The sequence below is a fragment of the Anabrus simplex genome, chromosome 5 (genome assembly GCF_040414725.1).
Source record: "Anabrus simplex isolate iqAnaSimp1 chromosome 5, ASM4041472v1, whole genome shotgun sequence".
In the NCBI taxonomy this organism is placed as follows: Eukaryota; Metazoa; Arthropoda; class Insecta; order Orthoptera; family Tettigoniidae; genus Anabrus; species Anabrus simplex.
In genome coordinates this window covers 351316022-351343910 of record NC_090269.1, presented here as the reverse complement: position 1 = coordinate 351343910, position 27889 = coordinate 351316022, and the positions used below count along the sequence as shown (strand labels likewise).

Genomic DNA, 27889 nt, shown 5'->3' with positions numbered 1-27889 from the left:
GTGATCACCTCAGTGAGCAGACCCAATCCATGATACAAGAAAGACCCCCAAAACATCACAGACCCACCTCTGGCTTGAACCTGACCTTGCACACATCCAGGATGAAATGCTTCACTTTGCCCTTCGGTGCACTTGACGACATGCTTCATTGGAATACAGGCAAAAATGTGATTTGTCAGACTCACATTACGTTCTGCTAGTGAGTTACTGTCCACGATCGATGATTTCCAGCCCATTGAAGATGTGCAGCTTTATGTACCTGTGTGAGCAAAGGCCTCTTGCGAGGTGAATGTCTCCAAATGTTCATTGCATGCAGTTCCCGTCGCAATGTTCTCTCGCTAACAGGTTGGGATGGACCTCCATTCACTGACTGCAACAATCCCTGTTGGGTTTGGAAGCGATTTTGATTCACAAGTTGTGAAACGCTTCTCCAGTCCCTCTCAGTCAGGATATTTTTCCGACCACAATTCTGACATTGTGTTTCGTGACCACATGTGGTATACTGCTGCTTGTAGACACATTGAGCAGTCCACTGCAAAATACAAACAAATCCAGCAACTTCATTCACCGTATGGCCATGGGCATGGCCAAACACGATTGCTCCATTTTCCTTCTCTGTCACATCCTTACATCTTCCCATGTTGACGTACACTGTCCACTTCAAACATCAGTGTCTCACTGATCGCTACTGCCTTATGCTCACGTAGAGGAAGTGTGGTCGAACATAGGACTCGTTTGCTGCGCCATCTCTACAGGCTTAATGATCCATCTGTGTGTGCACACTAGGGTAACTAATTTTTTGTCCGGTGAACTTACTTATTCTGCATTTTTTTTTGCTTTACGTCGCACCGGCACAGATAGGTCTTATGGCGACGAATTCTGCATTCTAAGAGTGAAGACTGAATATAATATTTTAAAATGTTTCTCTCAGGATAGTGTTCAGAAATTTTTGATTATTACCTGTGTTTCGGATTTTTATTATGTTGGTGATAATTGAACTTTTATGGTTGACAGATGATGCTACAAGAGTAGTCCTGAGAAAAAATCCTGATGATGAGTTTTCAGATTATATTAATGCAAACTACATTGAGGTAAGGTTATTCCCTGTAATTACTAATAAATTAATCTCTGTTGGTGAAGTGGAATTTTTTGTTTTGTTTCATCTTTTCAGTTCACATCTTGTTCTTCGTGCTATCTGACCATTTATTAAAATGTTTCCTACAGTTAACTATCTATTTATCCATTGATATAGGCAGGGGTTTAGGTGGATCAGAACACACCAAAATATTGTTCCAGAATTATGATTTTCCTTTATTATTTTATTTTGCTTTATAACACATTTTACAGTTCAGTAACTAAAGTGTTTAGAATCCAAGCTTGACAGTAAAACAACAGTCTAGCAGACTAATATTGAACTCTAATATTGAACTATAATCCTACAACCTCTTGTCCACAGTTCTGTAAACACTAGTCATGAACATAGATTCTTGACTGTAGAGAAAAGGAAGGTCATGACCAGGCTTTGGAAAATTATGCATTTAAAAATGCCATAATATGCAGTAAAATGTTGAAATATGCATTGAAAAACATAAGTCTGATATCAATTTGCAATAATTTATATTATAAAATTAAATAGTACACTGTAAACATCACCAGAATAAAAAAAAATTTACATACCATACCATAAAGAAATGCTCCAGGTTTTCAATGAAATCCACAAATTTTAATTACACTTAAGTACAGCATGATGCAACAGGTGCTCAAAAATGAACTTCCACTTGCTTTCACTTAAAATGGTTTTGCGCTCAGAAAGCTCCCTCTCTCATTCTCTCTCTCTACATCACGTGCCACAAGTGTTGTGTTATTAAAACTACATTCTGCATTTTTCCCCAAGAAAACCTAATTTGTTAGGCTCATTGCGGATCATTCAACTTTTTCAACAATTCTTGTAATAACATAAAGGGACAGTCCTTTTTTTTTTTTGAATATTTCGATGGCTAAATGTCCTATAGAATATGTATTGCTGCCAGTGCCTCATAATGATGCCAAGCTCCTCCTTTATATTTCCTGTCTGGCTGCCTTTGGTGGACAACTCTCATTCTGCTCCAACATTCAGTGTATTTGTTTGTGCATACAAGGGAATCTTGCATTTTCTTTACCAGACACCTTCATATTTCACAAGTCAAAACTCTCCATTTTCATTTTTTTTCTCTGTTGCTATGATGAGTTTGTCATGGTGACAAGAAAACGGTACTTTGAAAGATGTTGTGTATAACTTTATTTTATTTCAGAATAACTCAAGAAAGGACATTAAAGTATGTTGCTGAAGGACAAGAGTCATCATTTTCATTTTGATTTTGTAAAATATGTTCATTTGTTTTGCCTAAAAAAATTGACTGAGTGTGATATTTTAAAATATCATTTTGAATAAGGACCAAGAAGAATAACTTTCGGAAAATTGTTTTTTACTGTAAAATTTGTCTTAACATTTTATTTTCTGTACGTCAAGAACAGTGTCTTAATTTGGGAATGTGAAGATATTTAAGGTTATTTAATTATTCTGCAACTCTACTAAATTCATTTGCTTATTGTGTAAAATTTTATAATGTAAATAACAGTGTAATTAGTTTTTAAGGTAATAACATTTGTGGCAGGATGTAGCTGAACATGCCTGCGTTGGTAAGATGCTTCTAGTGATTTTCTGTTGCATCAGAAAGGAAGTTTCTGGAAGTTGTAAAGATATTTTCTCATCAAAAATTCCAGTGCCCTCATTGGCTAAAATAATGGAGTTTCTTATCTATACAGTATATATAAAATAACATGTCCTGGCTGACTGACTGACTGATTATCATCGCCGAGCCAAAACTACTGGACATAAAGAAATGAAATTTTGAGGATACATTTATGGTACATTGTATGTGCTCGCTAAGGAAGGATTTTTTGATATTCCATCACTAAGGGGGTGAAAAGGGGGTTGATTTTTTAAAATGAGTGTATTTGATATATCTTCATTTCTGCTCATTACACCGGTTTAGGTAATCAAATTATACCATTGAAACACCAGCTTTTTTACACACATCCATTTATTATGAGCTGTTGACTACAACTGAGCATCACACACACCAGGCAATTCAAATGTTCAAAGAATAAAAAAACGAAGATAAACCACTCGGGTAAATTAATATGAGTTACCGACACATAATCTCAATGTTGTATTCCTTAAAACTATATACACATGACATTTTATTTTTTTATGAGAAAACCACACATCCAACAGTATATATATCTCAAAGTTTTAAAAGTTTACAGATGTAAAAATTGGTATTTAGAATCTCCTTTAAATATAAGTGAACACGTATTTTTTGGTTTTCAGAAAATCCCAATAGGAGGGGTGAAAACAGATGAAAAAGGGGTTGAATGCCTTTAATGAGGATACTTATATCTCAGAAACTGAAGATATAACAGACCTCAAAATTGGTATTTGGGATTCCCTTTAAAAATAAAGAAACACATATTTTATTGTTTTTGGAAAATCCAAATAATAGGAGGGTGAAAGGGGGGTGAGTTTTTAAAATTAGTTGTATCTATATCTCAAAACTTTATAAAAAGTTTACAGATGTAAATTTGGTATTTAGAATACCCTTTAAAAATAAAGAAACACATATTTTTTTGTTTTTGGAAAATCCCAATAGGAGGGGCCAAAAGGGGTGAAAAGGAGTTGAATTCCTTTTATGTGGACACATATCTCTAAATTGAAGATGTTAGAGTCATGATAATTGGTATTTAGAAGATCCTTTACTATTAAAAGACAAGTATTTTTAATGGGAAATTCACTTAAGGGGGGAGTGTGAAGGGAATTTTAAAAAATGAATTCTTTTTATGGGGATACTTATATCTCAGAACTAAAGGTAACAAATGTGAACATTGGTATTTGGAATCTCCTTTAAACATAAGGAAACACGCTTTCTGTTTTTTTGGTGGTGGTGGGGAGGGGGGTAAATCAACTTAACGGCGGTGGGGTGAAAATGGAGTTGAGACCAATTGATTTTACTGTTCATAATGTACTTATTCTGATCATAAACTGATAATTTTTAATCTTCCCTGGGTTTGTTTTCAAGAGCCATCTTTGGAGAAGAACATGAAGTTAGATTACAGTAGATTCTCCTGGCATATAAATACAAATTTAAACACATTTAAAATAAACGATAGGAATGATCGCCAGAAATCCCGCTCACTTGCCTACGCGCGACAATGGTGCTGGTCACATTGTCAGCAATGGCAATGACAGCAGATGTAATTTACCGCCAAGTAGCTGTCTTGCATCTTGCTTCGGGCTCTAGAACATAAATAATAATATTATTAATAATAATAATAATATTAATAATAATAATAAAAACCTAAATTCAACTAATATCACGCACCCTAATAATAATAATAATAATAATGTTCTGGACTGTCGTCAAAATGTGCAGACTGCGCTATAATGACTACAATTGCATTCCGGCCACGGGTTCACTACCGCCAAGGCACCCAAGATGACACCACGCGGATTTCCTTAGGATTTGATTCATAATTAAAATGCTTATAGGAAAAGATGGCAAAAATTTAGGGACCCAACTGGCCGGGTGGAATACCTGGACTTAGCCCGCGAAGGACGAAATTAATTGCTGGAAAGAAAGATCGAAAAATGGGAGGAAATTTGCCATAATCTCTCAGAAAACAAGTCAGATAACAAATTATGGCGGATTCTCTCTGAAAATGAGTCAGATCGCGAATTTCGACGGATTATATGTAAAACGTTAAGCATTAAATTTTAAATTCCATTACAATACCATACCGAAGCACGGGTATCTTGCTATTTGATGAATATAAGAGCCTCGAGTGTAATTCCCGTGCGCTAATTGGTTATCCCTTGATTGCCCCATTTCCAGCTCCTGGCGACTTGGCCAGGGCCAAGCTTGTGTCCTTCGTCTTTGATTTGTGACCAGCGAAGGGAGCAGAGGTCTCCTCCATCTGTCCTGTGATGGGACTACCAGCCCTCCGAGGTGAGCACTGTTTGGTTCGTGTTTTGGATTTTAACCTTTAAATGTAAATTCTTAATTTAAATTTTTTTTTGTGCACCTTAGTTTGCCTGGGGTGCCTTCGATTCGCCAATTTTTAACTTCAAATGACTTAGCCCTCGCGGCTAGTCATAACCCCTTAGTTTTCAGAGGTATTCCCCTTTTCTTGATTTGAACGTTCTAATCTAATGTAAATGTCACTTTGTTTTCACCTCATTTAGTAGTTTGTAACGTGTTATTTCCCTTGGGGATGCATCCAGTAGCTCTGTACCAATTTAGCAAACGCTAGTTTGAAACTATACACCTTTTACTGAAGAGTTTTAGGAAAGGCTGCAACCGAACTGGCCTCTGCATTAAATTTTATTATTTTGCTGCTTTGTAAAAGTTTCAAACAGGACCCTTCCTTTTTTTCAGGTTGTAATTTTAACGTTGATTTATTTTTTTAAATGTAAATACTCTGCCATTGTCTATAATTTAATAATTGTAAATACTCTTTCTAGAAGAACCAAGGTAGAAATGTTTTTCATTACGTTTGTGCATTAGCACATACATTGTAATATGCTATTTGAATTTGTTTGTACCTTAATAATCAGTAAATTTGAGTGTTCAGAAAGGGAGTACCATTAAATCTCATTTTCCTCGCAACGCACTACCTTTCACAGACCTCGTATGGTTCACAGCCCGCTTCCCATCTCCTTTCTTTTAGTCGTCATGTTGGTTAACCAGGTATTTATATCTCGATGTTGTTTATGCAGTCTTTATTGTGTGTGAGTGTTTTATTTAACTTTATCAAATCTCATGAAGTTTAAATTTTCTTTATTATGTTTATTATGTTTATTATTATTATTATTATTATTATTATTATTATTATTATTATTATTATTATTATTATTATTATTATTATTATTATTATTTACTATTTTGATGCTGTGTAATCCGTAGTGGTTACAGAGTTGATTTTCATCATATACTGTAATTACCTGTTATTGCCTTGGCTTCATCTTACCAGTTTTATTTATGTGTATGATTCTTAGATCAAAGCATCTCAAATGGATCATCTGCAATCAGTGCAAGACTATCTGAATCATCAGAATTCCAGTGAAAATAACAGATATGAAAGTGGCAAGAATGTTTGTTGGTAAAAACAGATGGGAACAGTGGCAGGAGGGCATTCATAAGGATGAAATGAAGGCTAAATTACGAATGAAATTGATGGGTGAAGCTGTGTATATGAATTAGCTTTGGTGGTGAGATCATGCGAGGCAAATATTATGTAGGAGAATAATGGACTCTGTCAGGGAGGGTAAGCAATGCAAAGGGAGACTAGGCAAAAATGGTCAGACTCAGCTCGTTGCAAATATAAAATTGTATGGGTACTTAGTCCATTCACAAAGGCTTTCAGTCTGAATGCTGAAAATTATAACAGTCTATAATGAATTATGTATGTATGTATGTATGTATGTATGTATGTATGTATGTATGTATGTATGTATGTATGTATGGTTCAATTACCTCTCGTAGATACTTAAATTTGTCAGTTCTCTAAAATTGACCATATTTGGTTTTTAGCTTTCTTAGGAGCTATCAGCATGATCGCCATGAACTTGGTTTACTCAAAAGAGATTTGTAAACCTCTTTTCTTCAAAATGTTCTTATAGTATGTCTTCTTGTTCAGTGGCTGTTTCCAGTCAGTCTGACAAGACTGCTAGGTCATCTGCAAAAGCTAGGCATCTGTTTTCAGATTGTTTCTTCTATAACTTAATCTAATTATATATTTAAACTTATCATGATACTTTATTATGGTTTCCTGCTCTTTCACATATGTGTTTTTTCAGTTTACCTTATTATAGGATTTCCTTTTAGCTTTTATCTTGTACATTGTATTTCATGTGTGTTATTGTCATTCATCTTGTACGAAGTCTTCATGGAAGAAATGATAAATAAGTCATATACCGTACCGGTACATAATAAAAATTTGCTATTCCACTTTCTTTATAAAAGTAATTCACTGGTTCTGTCTACTTCTGGAAATTATATAAACAAGTGTATGTTCTGGAGGTTTTATATTTTTGTTAGTTTATTTTTAAATGTTAAACCATCATTTGGATTTTAAATAATCATTTTAATTCTCTTCCAGGGCTATAAATCTCAAAAGTTCTACATTGCTACTCAAGGACCAAAATCAAATACAATTGTAGACTTCTGGCGTATGGTGTGGCAGGAAAATGTTCATGTCATTTGCATGCTAACAAACATTGTGGAGAATGGCAAGGTAAACTATATACCCCTGTTTGAAAGTGTTATTTGGAGAAGTGTAATAGAAAACTCATTGAACAATATTTAGGGGCCTGTTGATTAGTTTGGTGCTCTTTTCAAATCGTGTTAATGTTCCCATTGTGATATCCTGTATTGTGCTTCTTTGGGGGCTTACTGTCTGATCTTGTGATTCACTGGTGTGTTTTATATGTGAGATGGTGTTATGTAGTGCATGTGTTTTTATTTGCTCTAATTCTTCACTTTGTGTTAGGCCAATTTTTGTCTAAGATGGTAGCCATCTTACCTAATTAGCTACATATTGTTAGCATAGATTCAACGTCATATAGAAAAACATCCACAAAGAATAAATTACGCATGGAAGTAAGCACCATCTAGGTGGTGCTGCATCAAAGTACTAGAATAAAACTGCTTTGTTACACAAATGTTTCTTCAATGAATGCTCAACATCCAAACTAGGCCTTGGTTGAGTAAACATCATTCCAGCTTTTTTACTGTTTTTATACAGTACTAGCTGATATACCCATTCTTCGCTACGGAATTCTACATTGTATACAGAATTCTAGGCTAGGTAGTAGACATGTTGTGAGCAAGATTGCATTAAATTGCATAGCTCTTAATGTTACCCTAGAAACATGACTGGGAAGTCACCAAACGTCTTTTCTCATATGAAGACTGTGTTAGGGAATTTTACTTGTAATAGAAGGCCCGCTTGCCTACCTTCAGTCACAATCAGGTTGGGGAGGTTTCATTATAATGGCAGACACTCACTCTAGACCTGCCTTTTTACATCCTCAGAAAGACTGAGTGGATTTTCCAACTGAAATGAACACAGGTCATTACAATGACGTCAGTAGGAATAGCGCGATTAAAAGCAATAATGTTATTGTTGATCAATGTTATGTGCTTTTGATATTGTAGGCCATCACATTTAGTTTTCTTCCGACTCTGAAATACCAGTCGTATCATAGTCGGTACGATGAAAATGAATAAAACATAAATGATTGTAAATTGTATTCTCTATAACTTTTGCTATGTAGTACTTTTCGATAGGATCAATAACATAGGTGTTTAAAAATTAAATTGTCGGCGCCTTCCCCTCAACTACAATTTCATCCAGGGTGAATAAAATTGTTTATAGCTTAGACTGTTGTTTCTTACTCCCTAACTCTATATACCAATTTTATTAAATTCTGTTTACCCACTTTCTCATGGCTAGGCGTTGATATGGACTTACCAACAAAAATACAAATTCATGAATATCTGCGTTATCATAGCCGGTAAGGTAAAAATGTATAAGACATAACTGATCGGAAATTTAATTCTATATAACTTTAAATGTGAAGTATTTATCGATAGGACCACCAATTTATTTATTCGTATCAGAAGCATACATTTTACATAGCATAATGGTACTTAATGACATACATATCAAATAGTGTCTGCCCAGAATTTTGCCAAATCACGGGCATTAGGTGTCACAGCCATCAAGTCTTCTATTGTGCAACTTAAAGGACACTTACTACAGTTCATGAAATGGGCTGTGGTTTGGTCTTCACCATATTGTTTCTTTATCTATCAACCCCAGTGCAAAGACTGTTCAACGATTTCCACGTAGACCAATGTTCCTCGTGTCCTGGAGGGAGATGTTCAATTGGTGGCATCTAACCAGCAAGTTGAGGATTTCTAGTTCTCCATAATCTCAGCCTTGTGGATTGAGCAGATTCGTTTAAATCTTTGGTTGTATTCAGGAAACTCCTCCCAGACCTCAATCTTTGGTGGGCAGGTTCATATATCCATACACTGGGTGTGCATATGAGGCAAGTGCTTTAGTTCTCTCATTCATGGATGCAACTTCTCTTCTTATATCTGGTGGGGCGATTCCAGCCAAACAGTAGATTCTATCTCGTGGAGTTGGTCTCAAGCAGCCAGTAATGAGTCGACATGTTTCATTTAGAGAAATGTCAACTTGTTTAGCATGACTTGATCTGTACCAAACAGGGCAAGCGTACTCTGCAGCGGAGTAACACAGAGCCAGGGCTGTAGTTCTCAACGTCTTTGGATGTGTACCCTAATTGGTTCCACACAACTTGCGAAGGATGTTTCTAGCCGACACTTTCTGCTTGATGTTTATGGAGTGTTGTTTGCAGCTGAGAGCACGATCCAATGTTACACCTAGATATTTAGGTGTTGAGCAGTGATCTAGTTGAGTATCTTCCCATGCTACCTGCAGACACCTGTCTGTTCTTTAAATGGAAGGCACATACCTGAGTTTTAGATGGTTTAGGCTTCAATTGGTTTCTTCTGTAGTAGTAGGATAGTTCAGAAAGAGCCTCTGATAACTTTTCTTCTACAACCTCACAGCAATTTGCTTGAGTAGCAATAGCTCGATCATCCGCATATATGAAGCTTCTAGTGCCAACTGGAAGAGGTTGGTCATTCGTATAGATATTGAAGAGCATAGGGGCGAGAACACTGCCTTGTGGCAAACCGTTCTTTTGTTTCCTCCATCGACTGTTCTGATCCTGAAATTCAACAAAGAAGCTATGATTTTGGAGAAGATTGCAAATGACTTGAGTCATCCTGTAATCTTTTGTCATGTTGCGTAATTTTCACAACAGTATACGATGATTAACTGTATCACATGCAACAGATAAGTCGATAAAAGCCACTCCTGTGATTTTATGATTTTCATATCCATCTTCGATATACTGTGTCAGATGGAGGACCTGTGAAGTACAACTTTTTCCTTTATGGAATCCTGCTTGCTCTGGGATAAGAAGTGGTTCAATGATCACAGTAAGTCTTTCCAGGATTATCCGTTATAGGATCTTGTACAGATGACACAACAGTGAGATAGGTCTGTAATTTTTCGGATCATTTGGGTCTTTTCCTGGTTTGAGAATTGCGATTACTCTGGCTTTCCTCCACACATGTGGTAACTTGCAAGTGTGGGACCACCAATAATATAAATATTTAAGAATTAAATTTCAGGCCTTCCCCTAAACTACCATTTCACTCAACGTGAATAAAATGATTTATAGCCTAGATTGTAGAGGCTCTTCCCCCCACTTTACATACCAATTTTCGTTAAATTGTCTTCTGCCGTGTTCTCGTGATGCGTGTACATACATACATACATACAGACAGACAGACAGACAGAAATTACAGAAAAATAAAAAGTGAATTTCCTTGTTACTGTGGACATGAACGATACAGAAATACCATTCTTTTCAAATTATGAGCAATGTAAAGACAAAACTCTTATTTTATATATATACTAGCTGATGAATCCATGCTTCGCTATGGAATTCTACATTGTATACAGAATTCTAGGTTAGGTAGTGTACACGTTGTGAGAAAGATTGTATTAAATTGCATAGCTCTTAACGTTACCCTAGAAACGCGATGGGGAAGTCACCAAACGTCTCTTCTCGTATGAAGACTGGGTTATGAAATTGTACATATTTTATGTGGAACACCATTTGACTAAATGTTTGTTTACCTTTTTAATGTGTCAAACATGGCTACATGATTTCAACAAATCAACTGGTCAAAAAGTTAAAATATTACAGACTTAAGCCTACAATCAAATTTCACTATAACTATATATTACAAAAACAGAATTTCTCTCAAAAAGTTATCCTTTTAATTAGAAATATTAAGGTGTACACCTTATAGAAATATGACTATTCTCATTTTACTGACCTTCAATCTATAAATGTATATACTATTTTAATCATACAACGTATATTTTTAATTCACCATTGTAATTACACCATAAGTCATGATTTATACTTGTCTTTGTACAATTATCCTTGGCTGATGATGACAGAGAATCTGTCGAAACCGGTACCGAATGTACAAAAGCTGTGATGTTTTAACTGTAATGTAAAACTTTCACACAATATATAGTATTGAAAAGGTGGAACTTATTGTCCTTTCTTTGATGTAAATCTTGTTTCAATACGGAATCTAAGTATGAAATTCTTAACGTTAAATGAAATTTTCATCGTAACGGTAGGCCCGCTTGCCTACTGTCAATCACAATCAAGTAGTTGGAGAGTCTTCATTATAATTTGTAGGCAATCTCCTCCTGCCTTTTTACATCCTCAGAAAGACTTTCTTAGTAGTTTTCACAACTGAAATGAACATAGGTCATTACAATGATGTCAGTTTGAATGGCACAATTAAAAGCAATACTTTCATATGAAATACTCGATCAAATGAAATCAAATGAAAAACCTATCGATAAATATTACATAACTAAAGTTATATAAAATTGAATTTCCGATCATTCATGAATTTATATCGCTGCTGATCTAACAATCCAGAGTTCCAGAGCTGGAATGACCAACCCGCAGACAGCCGTGACTCGTGAAAACTCTTCGTCTTTTTTGGCGGCGGGGAGTTCCAGGCCAAAAACTATGCTCTTTTACTAATCTGTTTCCTAGGAGTACCCGACGAATCAGAAAATCTCAATTCACTACACTGGCGGTGGAAAGAACTATCTAAGTTGGAGGCAAATTCTTTCTCCAAGCCAGAGGAAAAATCCCCTCTTCACTGCTAATTTGGAATAAAATGAATGTAGAATTTAATAAAAGTGAATAGGAAAAAGCTTTTCTTAAGAAACAGTTCTTTTCAGGGTTGAATTTTCAGTTATTTTGCGACTTGTGGTGCTATAATTTGGAGTAGGCCTAAATTGTAATTCTAGACCAGATCATACTACTACTACTACTACTACTACTACTACTACTACTACTACTACTACTACTACTACTACTACTACTACTACTACTACCACCACCACCACCAAATGAGCCTTTGCCTTAAATGTGCACACTGCTCATTCAATATAGCACGTCAGAGTAGGGATCGAATAGCTGGAATACTATGATGAACCAGTGTGTTACGTACCAGCAGTATCAGGAAATTATGAACCAGAGGAATGGCATGCTAAAGAAGAAAGTTTCCTAACTCCCCAGCTATTTCCTGCCAATATTCAGTCAGGCTGTTATACTCAGTATGCAGCAGTAATCCCATTATCAGAGTTCAGTGACAGAATAAGAGACAAAGAACATCACCAACACACAATAATCAATATAATGTTATTGTTGATCAATTTTAAGAGCTTTCAATATTGTAGGCCTTCACATTTAGTTTTCTTCCAACTCTGAAATACCACTCTTATCATAGTCGCTACAGTAAAACAGTAAAAAAGATCGGAAATTTTATTCTCTGTAACTTTTGTTATGTAGTACTTTTTGATAGGACCAATAACATAGGTACTTAAAAATTAAATATTTGATGCTTTCCCCTAAACTACAATTTCATCCAGGGTGAATAAATTGTTTATAGCTTAGACTGTACTGTAGTTTCTTATTCCCCGACACTGTATACCGATTTTCATTTAATTCTGTTCAACAACAAAAATATAAATTCACAAATATCTCTGTTATCATAGCCAGTATGGTAAAAACATATAAGACATAAATGATTGGAAATTCAATTTTATATAACTTTAGTTATGTAATATTTATTGATAGGACCACTAATAATTTAAATATTTGAGAATTACATTTCAGGCCTTCCCCTAAACTACCATTTCATTCAGTGTGAACATAATAATTTATAGCCTAGATTATAGTGGTTCATCCCCAGACTTCACATACCGATTTTCATTAAATTCCCTTCAGCCGTTTTCTCGTGATACGTGTACATACATACATACAGATAGACAGACAGACAGAAATTGTGGAAAAGTAAAAAGTGCATTTCCTTGTTACTGTGGACATGACTGATACAGAAAAACCATTCTTTTTAAATTCTGAGCAATGTACAGACAAAACACTTATTTTGTATACTGCATATAGATACTCTTTTTCCAATACAAATATTGATTATATCAAGAACTTATTTCCCTTAGAACCAATATGTGACCCTGCCTAGAAAATGGGTCCTTAATTTGAAAAAACTTAGTTTCCTGTTTTTGTTTCTGATTCAGAATTACATCTTGAATATTTTAAAAACATGTGTTGTTTTATGTAAAAAATTGATAATTTTGTATTGATTTAAATTTAATATTACAAAACTGGTTGTTTCAGGGAAAATGGCTGTAAAGTTGAACTACATTAATATGGCAGCTATCTTGTATAATTAGATGTATATACATATTGTTAGCATTGATTCAATATCATTTATAGAAAAGCATCCTCAAAGAATAAATTACCTGTAGAAGTAAATACCATCTACAAAATATTGGGAGATTTTTGTTAGAGTTTTCAGTAAATTCAATTGGTGCTACAAATTGTTTACAAAACACATTTAATACTATCAGAAAATAATAATAATATTAATAATAATAATAATAGTAGTAGTACCGGTAGTAGTAGTAGTAGTAGTAGTAGTAGTAGTAGTAGTAGTATGCCTGGTGGCCATGATCATTAAGGCATTGAAGTCTAACCAGTCTGACACCGTGGTTAGCCAGTTCGAGTCCCATTGTTCGAAAAAAAACCAATTTCTAATCACTAGATTCTAATCACTAGATTGTGTGCCAAAAGCCTAGATTAAATTCCAAGCCTCTCCACAGTGCTCATATGGAGTGAGAGCATATGACGCTGTTGATGGCGATTTGTCCATCGGATGGTGATGTTAAGTCTTGAGCGGACCCATTGGTGCTATTCGACAGGAGTAGGCTATTTGCTGGCACTGGGTGTCACCCTCTCCCTTTATCATAATCATGCAATTCATTTCATCCCATTAACTCCTCTGATGAGGTTGACATCAGGAAGGGCATCCGGTCATAAAAAAAACTGCCACAACAGATTCATCTCACCTCATACCCAACGCTGCAGAGAGATGGAACAAGGGTTGGACAAACAAACATAATAATAATAATAATAATAATAATAATAATAATAATAATAATAATAATAATAATAATAATAATAATAATAATAATTTTTTTTTTCAAAAACCATAAAAGTAGGGAGTGGGATGTAAAATCAATAACAATTTACATTCTCTTCACCATTTCATCACATTGTCCTGGTACTATTTTGGCATGAAAATGTATAAGTTTCTGCATAGCCATGGTTCTGCAGATAGTAATGAAGCATACTTGTGATGCACTGGCTTCTTTTTTCATGAAGAAAGCCTCTGGAATGAGAAAGTTACTGTATGCTGTCTGGGAGCAGTCACACATAATTTCAAATTTATTAAAACAGGGTAAAAAGTCTGATTCATCCCATTGTCCTCATTGCAGCTATTTATATTCGAGTAAACATGAAATTGCAATTCATATCAGTAAAGCTGATCCAGATAAACTCTGTCAGACATTACTGTCATGGCATGTAAGGAAAATCAAAACAAAAATATTGAGATGTCTGATGAAAATCATCCTCACTCACACTTCCCTCAAGCTTCTAATCATGGACATTGCAAAATATCTGTGGAATTTAACCAAGAGATGATACAATGGCAGGATAGGTTTGCTACTGAAGTTCATGAGAAAGAATTTGAATGTAATGTTGACAATTGGACAGAATTCTTGGCTACAGCAATTGACTTACTACCAGCACCAAAACATCCAAAACATAGAAAAGACCAGATCAATACAGATAATCAAAGAAAATATGAACAAACAGCAAGTACAGAACATGTATCAAAACAAGATCATATGAAATACAAAGAAGAACACAAGTTTCTACTTACACAGTATCACTACTACAATCATTGAAGGAAGGCAATATGATCTCTCCTTAAATAGTATTATGAAATATACGATATTACAACTGATACATAATTTAATTATTTTTCCGAGACATATGGACAGCCTAACTTCTTGGTTTGCCCTAAAAATTCTTCCAACCTGAAAGGAGATGAAAGAACAGAAATGAACAGTATGTTTTTTTTTTTTTTTTTTTTTTGCTAGGGGCTTTACGTCGCACCGACACAGATAGGTCTTATGGCGACGATAGGATAGGAAAGGCCTAGGAGTTGGAAGGAAGCGGCCGTGGCCTTAAGTAAGGTACAGCCCCAGCATTTGCCTGGTGTGAAAATGGGAAACCACGGAAAACAGTATGTTTATAGAAGAAGCAAGTACCAGAGAGGTTGAGACAGCTCTTAATAGTATAATGGTAGATACATCACGTGGCCCAGATCATATCATAGTCAGAGTGGTAAAAAATAAAGGTGCAATAGAAATAATGGCTTCTGTTACTACATGTATGTTAAATCTGGCTTTATACCTTCAACCTTCCAAGTTTAAACCAGCTTGGACCATCTTACTTTATAAAGGAGGTGATGTAATTGATATAAGAAAATGGAGACCCATTACAATATGTTCCATAATCAGAAGAGTAATAGAGTGTGCCTTTGACCAACATATCCATTAATTTGTTACCCCCTTCATTCCTAATCAAAGGGGTTTCACTAATGCCTCTGGTACTGAGATTAACACCACAGTACCAGTACTTCATTCTTTGCTACATGAAGCTAAAACAGAAGGTCTGTTGTTTTTGTAAATATAAGAAAAGCTTTTGACAATATAAGTCATAAATACCTAAGAAACATGTTAAATTACTTACCTATTCCATCTAAACTGGCAATCTTAGTCTTCAGTCTACAAACAGGCAATTTAACAAGAATTCAATTGAACAGTTGTAAAATAAAACCCATTACTGTAGCCAGAGGTGTCTTACAAGGCTCTTCTTAATCAGCTTCTCTCTTCAATTTATCCATTGACCACATTATAAATGAACCGAGTGAACATGGTCTGGCTACTCAATATGGATTAAAATAAAGTTTAATTAATGATAAAATAACTGTAATGGGTTTTGCAGATGATATAGTTATGATTGGGAAAGATAAGCTTTAATTATATTTAATCATAATACAGTATTCAAAATTTCCTTGGAAAAGGACTAGAAATTAATATCTGCAAGAGAATTTGTACTAAAAAAGGACAACTGCTGGAAGAAAATGTGCATATTTCATCAGGAAATGTAAAACCTGGTATACTGAAAGGAGAGTTTATTCAATATTTAGGGATGAACTTTCATGATGAGATTAACTTCAATTTTCTGTCAACAATGAATAAACTAAAAGTGAATTTAGATCATCTTGTATCTCCACTGGTTGTGAAAGCTGATAAAAAATATACAGTCATATACACCTATTTGTCCCAGCTTAGTACATCTATTTCACACAGTGCCTCCAAGCAAATTCTTTTCAAAATTCATAACGGATTCTGAACAGGAACATGGAACTGTTGCAGAAGTAGGAGGAAAGTAAAAAGAGGGAAAGGGAAACAGAGTAGAAGATAGGAAAATAGAGGTGTAACAGGGTCATGGGAGGAAGAAAGGGGAGGGGAGGTAGGTTCTGCAGCTATCAGGATAGATAGGGGAAACGAGGTGGAAGCAGATGACAACTCGTCAGTGTGCTGGGCAAGGAGAGGTGGCTGTGGACAAGAAATCATGAAAGAGAACCAATAAACCTGCACACATGAAATTTCAAAGGAATTTTAAGACAATTCAAACTTTTATAAGCAGGTGAAACTAAGATTGGGTCTCCTCTTCTGGCTGGGTCAAAGAATGAAGTTTAATGAGGTATAATTTGGTTTTGATATGTTTTCTTTTTCTGGTAGTTTATGAAGTTATTTATTCCTAAATTAGTTTCAACAGACTGAGTCTAAAGTGAAAAGAAATAGCTTCAAATATAACAACAATAAAACAATACCTATGATAACAGCAGTGAACACATAGTATTAGCTTTGCTTCAGTTTGGTTTAATTTTGTTCCCATCTTGGAGAATATATATGTAAGTACATGAACTGAACCACCTGTTACAAATATCATATTTTGTATCTGGCATTCAATATTCTCAGGTTTCTTCTCACCCTACATTATTATTGGTATGGACATTCTGATTTTCATACTACACTCATTGTATTTATTTTCAAGTTCTAAGATACTTGATTGTAAGTTTTTTGTCTGATATTGCAACCAGCTCATTAACATGAGCCAAACTCATGCTAGGCAAAGTAGGAGAGAAATAAAGTGAACAAGAATTGTAAATCTGTTATTATTGTTTCAGGCAAACTAAAGATTTGTGTACTGTTTATATTTTTAATAATACTGTTCTAGTCATATGAAAGTCAATCAGAGCAAACCATTTGAAAATAACCTTGTTTCATAATCAGAATAATCATCCTCTGGAAAAACATGGGAGAGGGGCTCAAGGTGTCAAAGCATCCATGTTCTGGCATCCATGATGTGTTCCACATACCATGATCTAAAATCAACTCATACATAAAACTACAAGCAGTTGTTCATTCCTTATTTAGTCTTTAACTCTCTTTATATAGTTATAATATTCATTTTCTAAACTTTCATGCCAGTACCAAGCAAGTTGGCCATGCGGTTAGGGGCGTGCAACTGTGAGCTTGGATTTGGGAGAGAGTGGGTTTGAACCACCACTATTGGCAGCCCTGAAGATGGTTTTCTATGGTCTCCCATTTTCACATCAGGCAAATGCTGGGGCTGTACCTTAATTAAGGCCGTGGCCACATCCTTCCCACTCCCAGCCCTTTCCTATTCCATCATCGCCATAAGACCTATCTGTGTTGATGCGAAGTAAAGCAGATTATTACGAAAAAAATTCATTCCAGTTTCCACTAGAAAGATATCCTAGAATCCATACAAAATTAATACTTATGCAGTAGAACTATTCTTAGAATGATTTTAGAATAATTTGGTCTTGAAAATTGTTTTCTTCTTGTTAATGCTAATTTTAAAATACCTTGTCAAAATTTCTCATTCATCAGCGCAGGGTTACATTGAGCTCTACTATTTTATATTACTGGGCAAGTTTGCCGTGCGGTTAGGGGTGCGCAGCTGTGAGCTTGCATCCGGGAGATGGTTTGAACCCCACTGTTAGCAGCCCTGAAGATGGTTTTCCGTGTTTTCCCATTTTCTCACCAGGTGAACACTGGGGCTGTACCTTAATTAAGGCCATGGCCAATTCCTTCCCGCTGCCAGCCCTTTCCTATTCCATCATTGCCGTAAGACCTATCCATGTTGGTGTGACATAAAGCAGATTGGGAAAATAATTCATGCCAGTTTCCTCTAGAAAGATATCCTAGAATCCATGCGAAGTTAATACTTATACAGCAGAGCTATTCTGAAATCTAAGTGATTTCAGAATAATTTTGTATAGAAAATTGTTTCCTTCTTGTTAATGCTAATATTAAAATACCTTGTTAAAATTTCTCGTTCATCAGTGCAGGGTTACGTTGAGCACTACTACTTTCTATTTGTGTCTTATGTTCCTAATGCCTTCCTGAAACATAGAATATTTTTCCTAGATTTTCCATTTCTTTTCCAGATGAAATGTGAACAATACTGGCCTGAACTGGGGAAGGAGAAAACACATGGAGCAGTATCCATTCTCAACACATCAGAACAAATTTTTGCTGATTATACATTTCGCTGTCTCCATGTTTCCCATGAAGGCAGGAAGAGAATAATACAACATCTTCACTTCACTTCTTGGCCTGATCATGGAGTTCCTTTCTATCCACAGTCTGTGGCATCATATGTAAAGAAGATACTAGTCACTCATGAAGGGGTAGGGCCCATCTTAGTGCACTGTAGGTAAGTTTTGTTCAGGTGTTACCCGTTAAAGGTATAAACTCTCTGTAGGCTTCTGAGAGACATGAAGTTCCCATGCCGATCTCACAATCCCCTTCCATCCTTTCTGATCCTGAGCCTGCTCTTCCTAGTTATCAATTTGGAGGGTCCAGCATACCTTATAGATCTCCTTCTTCCAGGTGCTTCGGGGTCTTCCTGAAGGTCTTTTTGCATTAACAGATCCCTTGTATAGTCTACTGTGCTCTGTTATCCTGCATCCTCAGTACCTGCTTAGCCCAGCGCAGTCTGTTGGATTCTATCACACCAAAGTGTTATGTTGAGAGAGGGTGTAAAATCTCATAATTAGATTTTTTCTGCCAGCTTTGAGAGATTGGCTCGAACCATGGGCCAAATATTTTTCCATAAACTTTATTCTCAAAGATCTGCAACTGCTGCTGCTTTTTCTTTGTTATACTCCATGTCTCGGAACCACACAGATGTACTGGTCAAATAATTGTATTGTAGATAATCAGTTTTGCACTCCTTGTTAAAAACTTGGACACTATTATAGGGCTCATTCTTAATTCTAGTTTGGGGTTCCTGTTGCCTTTGGTTTTGCTCATCTATTAATACACCAAGGAATTTAAACACCTCTACTCTTTTAAATATATATTTCCCAATCGTCAAAGTCAATCTGTCAACCTCCTCATGATTCGGTCTCTGTACAACCATGTAATGTGTCTTTTTATCATTTACCCATAAGCCCATTTTTGCTGCCATTTCCACTAGTTCCACAAATGACTGCCTAATTTCTAAATCATTGCAGCCAATAAGAACAATATCATCCGCATATACAAGGACTTTATGTTGTCTCCTCAATATGATGCCAGCAGGTACAAGAGCTAATTTCCTGATAATCTTCTCCAGTGCAATGTTGAGTAGAAGAGGATATGGTGCATCCCCTTGTCTCAGACCAGTCATAATATAATAGACTGGTTTTATTCTGGAAGGATCTTGATTTTCTGCCCTTGAGCAAAACACAGCTAACATTACCATCCACACACAGTTTGCACACATTAATTAATTTTATGGGAAAGCCAAACTCCATCATGATGTTCCACAACCATTCTCTATGGACTGAATCATATGCCATGAAGAAATCTATAAAGAGATAATGAACCGACTCCTTGTGTTCCCACACATCATCATTAATAGTCTTAATTGCAATTATGCTGTCTGTAGTGGATCTCTTACTATGAAAACCATTCTGATTGTCCCCAATAACAATGGTTTTAAACACTGTAAAAGAATAAAAGACAGAATTTTGTAGGCCATGTTTACAAGAGATATACCACGATAATTTGGACTTCTTCTTTATCCCCTCCTTTATGAATTGGGATAATAAGTGATTCCTGCCAATCTTGTGGAATAACTTCATCGTGCCTTATCCTTAGAATGATCTTGTATATGTATTTATGTAATCTTTCTCCATCATATTTAATAAGCTCAGCAGAAATGTTGTCACTACCTAAAGCTTTATTGCCCTAAATGCAGATCAGGGTGGGTGGGTGGGTGGGTGGGTCGGTTGGTTCAATCTATTTGTAACTATCAATATTTCACTTTATATTACCTAGCCACTTTAGCATGTTTAAGAAGAGCTCAAATACACATGTCATTACAAAGCAAGCCAATTGGATGTCTCAAATCTTCCCTCAGATAAACACATGCAAACGAAAACTGAATCTGTTCCATAAGTGGCCGGTGACCTTCTCAGTGCTTGCCAGCTTCTCAATTGGACAGCTATTTCACTCACAACTCGGCTGATCAGACTTCAGTTGTAATACATTGCAAGGGTACAATATATATACATATATATCATACAGTACTCTCGGTTCTCTCTTCAACTGTAGTCAATATTATTATTATTATTCCAACTTCCTGTTTCATACAACCTTGGAATACCATTCTTTTATCCTCATCCTGCTCCATTTCCCAAATTCTGATCTTTTGTTTCTTCTTCAATACAATTTTTGGGATTTTTACTTGGTTTTTTCCCACAATTAATAATCTATAATCACCTTCCATACTTTCACTGGAGATTATCTTCATATTCATGACGTATCTTCCCCATTCTCGGTCTGTTATTATAAAATCGATGAGTGTTCCATACTGTCCATCCCAAATATATTGGCTGATCTTATGACTATTCTTCTTCATAAATCATGTGTTCTTTATTATCAGGTTATTTCTGATACAAAAGTCCAATAGTTTCCATCTTCATTTCTATTGCCATACTCATGTGGTCCCAAAACATTCTCATATCCCATTCTATCAGTTCCCACATGAGCATTCAGATCTCCCATTTTCATAATCCCATCTCCAACAATATGTGTTCCCAGTTCATTGAGGAACTCTTCTTTTTCTTCTATGCTACATCCTGTCTGTGGAGCATACACCTGTACTATCTTCAGTAGTTTCTTGTTTACATGTATGAGCATTATTATAATTCTTTCATGTACATAGTCAACTTCAGCTATTGATTCAACATCTGATTCACTACAAATCCCACTCCATTTCTTTTCTCTTTACTGTTACACATCCAGTACAAGCTGTAGCAATTTTTTAGTTTCTTCATTCCTTTCCCTTTCCATTTTACTTCACTGAATCCCAGGATGTCAAGTTTTCGTCTCTCCATTAGGTCAATAAATTCATTTTCCTTCCCATTCATTGTTAAAATATTTATCGTTCCAAATCTGGTTTTGTTCTCTGATCTAACACTTGCACGAACATCAGCATTACCATCATACTGTGCATTTGTAGTCAGCAACGTATCAATTCCATTTCCATTTTTAAACTTCCGTCCGAGGCTTGTATTATAGTTGAAAGCAAGTACAAATTTACTCATCTGCTGACCTGCTAAGCCTGACTCATCCGAGGATTTTTGTTCTGGGTTTACTCCCTTAGCCTTTCAAGATCCTTCTTCTCCACAAGGCAGTCGTTTCCTCTTCTAATTTTCCCCAGAGAGGATGGGTTGCCTCATCCACCATCTTCGCCATTCTGAAGGTCTCCTTCTCTGCATAAGATGCTGTTAAGGTCTTCACCCGTAGCTCTGGGCATGGGTTCCACATTATACCCCATGAGACTGGGTCCCTGCCTGAACTTAGCTCTCCTTCACACTGGCCTACTGATGTGGAGGATACCCACCCCTGCAATGTGGATTCACCAGACAAGAATTACTCAAGTGAAGTATAGGGTAGATGACCCCATCTCCCTTGAGCCAGGTTAATGGTTGTGTATGATGCCACAACCAATGGCAATATAATAATGGCAATAATAATAATGAATCTGTAAAAACATATGCAATGAAACCTCGTTAGTGCATTCCTCATTAACACATTTTCTTGCTTAGCACGTCATAAATTCAAAGTACTGATTCTCTTTGTATTAAACCTATATAAAAATACCTGACTTACTGCATCACAAATTTTTGCTATTACTGCTTAATACAATCACCAGACCAAAGTTAGAAGTGAGGAAAGTGACAGAAAGAACTACAATCTCCACAAGTGAGGAAGTGAGAAAGTCCATCTTAACAAGAAAGGTAAACTAGGCACCGGGAATAGACAGACTTTGCGCTGAACATCTAAAAGCTACACTACACTACCTAGAACCAGTGTGGACAATGCTAATGAACAAGTGCATGGAATCCGGTAACATACCTAATGCATGGCGGAAGGCAGTGATAAAGCTGCTAAATATAGGACAAGGGGACACGAGCAAACAAGAATCTTACAGAGGGAATCGGTGACATTTAAAATACTTACAAAACCATTAGCACAGAAAATAAGTAACCTGATGGAACCACTGTTACCTGATGAACAATTTGGGTTCCGGAAAGCGAGATCCACCCTCACACCGGCAAGCTATCTGCTAAAGGACACACAAGAAAGAACACAAGCCCATGGGAAGAAGTATGTAATCTTCACTGATTACACCAAAGCCTTTGACACTGTCAATAGAAGGGAATTAATCGAGAAACTGGAAAGCCTCAGCAAACCAAGTGCAAATCAGTGACGGGGTATCCCAATCAGACTGGATAGATCAAACCATCGGGGTGTTACAAGGGGACCCATTGAGCTCTTTACTGTTCAATGCGCTGACCCAGGATCTCCCTACAAAAATCAAAGAGGGAGCACAAAATGTAAGCATATACATATATGTGGATGACATGGCACTAGCCGCTGATAACATAAAAGATTTACAAAACGGAATGGAGCTTACCACACAATGGATGAATGACAATGAGTTAAGAATGAATCTAAAGAAGACAGAATTAATGGTATTCAGAAGAGGAGGATGCTTATCGAAAGGGGACTACATTATATGTGGGGGACATACATTAACACCGAAAAACCAGTTCACATATCTAGGGGTCACACTACAAGTCTCCAGGATGACCTTCTCAGTATACATAAAGAAGAGACTACCTGCTGCACTTAGAAGCATAAGTGAAATCAAATATCTGCAAAGAATGTCACTGGAGACGGCCATGAAACTTTTCCAAGTCAAAGTGCTACCAATGCTCACACACAGATTAGAAGTAATATGGGAGTACCTATCACGTAAACAGCTATGAGAACTAGAAAGCATGAAACTGAGATACCTTAAGAGGGTCATATCTAAATTCACGCGATCCTGATACGCAGTGGTTTAGTTGGACCGGAACGGGCCGGAACGCCGTTCCGGAAAATATTTTGCCGCTTTAGAATGATGTAACATTTTTACATTCAGTAAGAACATCTTATAATCTATATATAGCGCTGAAACGTCATGGGTGTACAATGAGATCCACGCCGAAAAGAGAAATAGGCTGCTGGTTGCAAGATTAAGCGGACTTAATTTCATAAGCAGCGTTGGACCCCTGTGCATATATTTAACCCACAACCATATGTCAAGTCATGGCTACGAAAGGGGAGACGTTCAGCTGATGAAACAACTTGTCGGAAACATAAGGCCGCTGATTTTGACACCTAATACTAGACCATTTGGAAATTTCTGAATTAATAAGGTGAGTTCCTGTAAATATTTTGTTCCAACTACATCACTGCTGATACGTATATGTTTTACCAAGGAAACCTTCTTGATAGAGGATTTAAGACTACAAATGCCTCCAGAGCAAACTCCGGCATATGAGGAACTGTTACAAGAACTACAAGAGAAAAGGGACTTGATCGAGGAAAGCTCTTACAGTACAGATGCACTGATAAATAAGGATTGGATGAAAGAGGAATATGAGTTGAGACATTTGGTGACACGCTTTGCAATACACGGCTTTCACCACGGTATCTGTGCCAAGAAATCCTACCACCGGTCCAGCCAGGAGTGTGTATATTTATTGTGCAATGAACAGTGTGATACATATCACTTAATGAAGTGCAAGAAGAGAACAATCTCTCTGAATCAATTTTGCTCTGAAAAAGTTCTCCTTAAGTGAATTGCAATTTACGTGATGAAATATGCAAAATTTTGCACATTGTGTGCAATAATTTAAGCTGGTTTTTATAACACTTGTTGTTGAGAAAAGTTCACTGTACAGGAATTGGTGAGGAAACCTGGTGTCACTCATACAGTACATATGCCCAGTCTGCTGAAGCCAGTGGCCAACGATAGAGGCTTCTACACTTTTCATGCACACTTTCTCAAGAACTGCAAGATTGGAGATGTGGTTCTCCCATTTATTATTTAAGACTGAATAAAGTTTCTGCTGATAAAAGATGTTCAAGTTTCTTGACGTCATGGCGGTACAGGGTTCAGGTTTCATATCCACAGAGTAATGTTGTGATGATGACTGCTTTATATACCATGAGTTTGTTGTAAACTGTTAGATCTTCTTCCCTAAAGAACTTGTTTGATAGCCAACCAAATGCCAAATGAGTGGCATGAATTCTTTTTTTTCTTTTTTCCTCTTCTAGGTGCCTCATTTAAACATGATGCTCCCAAGGTATGAGAAGTGTTCTACGTGTTCCAGAGGAGTTACATTTGGGACAATGAACTCTGTAAGTCAAGTCCCTGGGGCAGGTTGGGCAATAATCTTGGTTTTTGTGCATTGATGATGAGGCCAAAATGATCATTTGTGCCCTTTTGAAACTATTGACTGTTGCAGATCCACAGGGCCAACTGCAGCTCAGTTATCCTGGTCACATGAGTTAAGTGACCTAAGTGAAGACTCATCATTGAAGAGCCTTCTATCAAGATACCACATTAAATCAATGCCAGAGTTGATGGTACACGGTGAATCACAAAATATAGCAGCAACATACAGAGTGAGAGCATTGGGGCAAATACACACCTCTTGCTTCTATCCATGTTTGATAGCCTACGCAGTGGCCTCCATGGTATGCACTAGCCATGCTCTTGGAGGGTGTGCTATTTACCAACTGATGAGCCCAACTTAGCACACTGGGACTAATGTCCAATAACGGACCAACTATATTGGTATTATAACACGTTGAGTGCCGAGCCAATTGTAGCACACTATTCCACTGGTGCCAGGCATGTTTTTGAATTGCATTCCGCTGGTGCCAAAGCAATTGTACGTGTTGTAGTCTGTTTATATAATCTTGGGATGTATTTATATGATGTACTAAGTAAATTTTATCTCACCATACCATGGTCATGTGTGACGCCATATGGTGTCACATCAATTTTTAGGAAAGATAAAATATAGCGTGACGCCATATGGTGTCACAGAATTTTTTGTCATGGAATGTGCAATACGAATTTCAGATACAGGATATTTATTTGCTAATTCAAATTAACGCAATATTTATGAAAACCTAGTAAAATGCAAAACAAGTACTTATATTACATATTGTTGTGAACAGTTTTCTGATAACTCTAAACAATGAAAATATGCATCTCGGCACGCCCGAGTTCTTGTTACTCGTTGTAATTTTTCAAACCTTATTGGCATCGTTGTTCAAACATCATCCTTTGTACACTTGTTTCATGTGCTATTTTCATATTTACATTTTGCACATCTGATCGGGAAGTTAAGGGGAACGCGCTAACTATACGCTACCTGGCTGCTAGCGCAGCTCGACACAGCCCGGTTGGTTCACGTCCACTGCTTCGCTCCTCCCTACCTCTCCGCCATATGGCGTCACGCCAACTCTGATTTCAAGAACGGTGTGCCGCCATATGGCGTCACACCATCTCAAATTTGAAGACCACCGTGACGCCATATGGCAGCACGTGGCACCCAACTTGTTAAATGTACTCATTTGGAACAAATATTTCAGGTTCCCTATGGGAATCAATGTATCATCTGAGGGCCAGGCAGGCATCAATTTTTGAAAATGAGACAAAGTCTCTCATAGTGCATTGGCACTTCTGGTGGCTCCAAGTAGCCTACGCAGTGGCCTCCATGGTATGCACTAGCCATGCGTCTTGGTGGGTGTGCTATTTATCAACTGAAGAGCCCAACTTAGCACACTGGGGCAAAACACTGGCAACTAGGAATGATTTAGCTGGAAAATTTATAATGTCCAATAACAGACCAACTATATTGGTATTATAAATTTACTCATTCAGAACAAATATTTCAGGTTCCCTATGGGAATCAACACCTGTATCACAGGAAAAATATTGGAGATGTTTTCTTGATAGAGAACCTGACCAGACATACCATGATGGAGTGCCCAAACCAGGCCAACAAAATGCACAGGGCAACCGAAATGTCTAAACAATGCCCACATAGCAGGCCTCAAAGGTTTTCCCTGATCATAAAACACTAAGTTGACAGGCTGCTGTTGTTATCTGCATTTTTCTTGGAGATGCCTTGCACAAATGTAAGTTGTGCCTCTTGAGGCATGGAAACTATACTGAGACTCAGGAAGAATCTTCTCAGAGACAACCTGAAGATGGCTAAGTTCAATCCTTGCAAGAAAATTGCCAGCTATGGACAGCAGGAATATACCATGAAAGTTGTCACCATTCTTGAATATGGCAATGATAGTAGCATTTTTCAGGTCAACAGGTACTTCCTGAATTTCCCAAATTAAAAGGTTTAGTGTAAAAAGTCTTATCTTTAAGGATAAACATCTCCTTGAATCAATTCCATTGGAATGTTGTCAGGTGTGGGCGCTTTTCTGGGTTTTGATTTGTTAAAAGCCTCATAGATTTCCTGGTATGACAGTGGCATTGTCATCCATGACTGAGGGGGACTATTGTGGCACATCATCGAGGAAGTCCTCATCTGTGGTAGAGTTGTAATTTAAAAGAGTGGAGATGTGTTGTTTCCAGTGTTCCAAGGTGTCTTTGCCATAATCAAAAGTCGTTAGCATTGTCAGCTGATTTCAGAGTTCCTATTGAAGAATGAATTGGTCCATATAGCTCTTTGATATAAATAGGAAATTAAGACAAAAATGTTGAAATAAAAGGGTTATAACTAGAAAATGAGTCTGCCGGACTGAGTGGTTCAGGCAGTTAAGGCACTGGTCTTCTGACCCCAAATTGGCAGGTTCGATCCTGGCTCAGTCCGGTGGTATTTGAAGGTGCTCAAATACGTCAGCCTCGTGTCTGTAGATTTACTGGCACGTAAAAGAACTCTTGCAGGACAAAATTCCAGCAACTCAGCATCTCCGAAATCCATCAAAAAGTAGTTAGTGGGACGTGAAAACAATAACATTAGAAAATGAGTCTAACCATTGTCATTTTGGTCTCCCTCTACTTCTCTTCCCTCCATGGCAGGGACCATTATTCTCCTAGGTAACCTATCCTCCTCCACTGGCCTCACATGACTCCACTACCAAAGCCAGTTTATGCAGATCGCATCATCCACTGAGTTCATTCCGAACTTAGCCTGTATCTTTTCATTCCAAATTCCCACGTACCATTGTTGCCACCTGGTTGTACCAGCAATCA

At 36.8% G+C, this 27889-nt stretch overlaps 1 protein-coding gene across 1 annotated transcript in view; it reads left to right on the top strand.

Annotated features, from left to right (window-relative positions):
- Positions 1-27889, top strand: part of LOC136874532 (receptor-type tyrosine-protein phosphatase kappa) — a 381492-nt gene that overhangs the window by 289759 nt on the left and 63844 nt on the right. The window contains exons 17-19 of the mRNA XM_067148168.2: positions 1015-1091; positions 7198-7332; positions 18720-18988. Of these exons, the coding sequence (XP_067004269.2) occupies positions 1015-1091; positions 7198-7332; positions 18720-18988 (481 nt within the window). The remainder of the gene's footprint in view (positions 1-1014; positions 1092-7197; positions 7333-18719; positions 18989-27889) is intronic.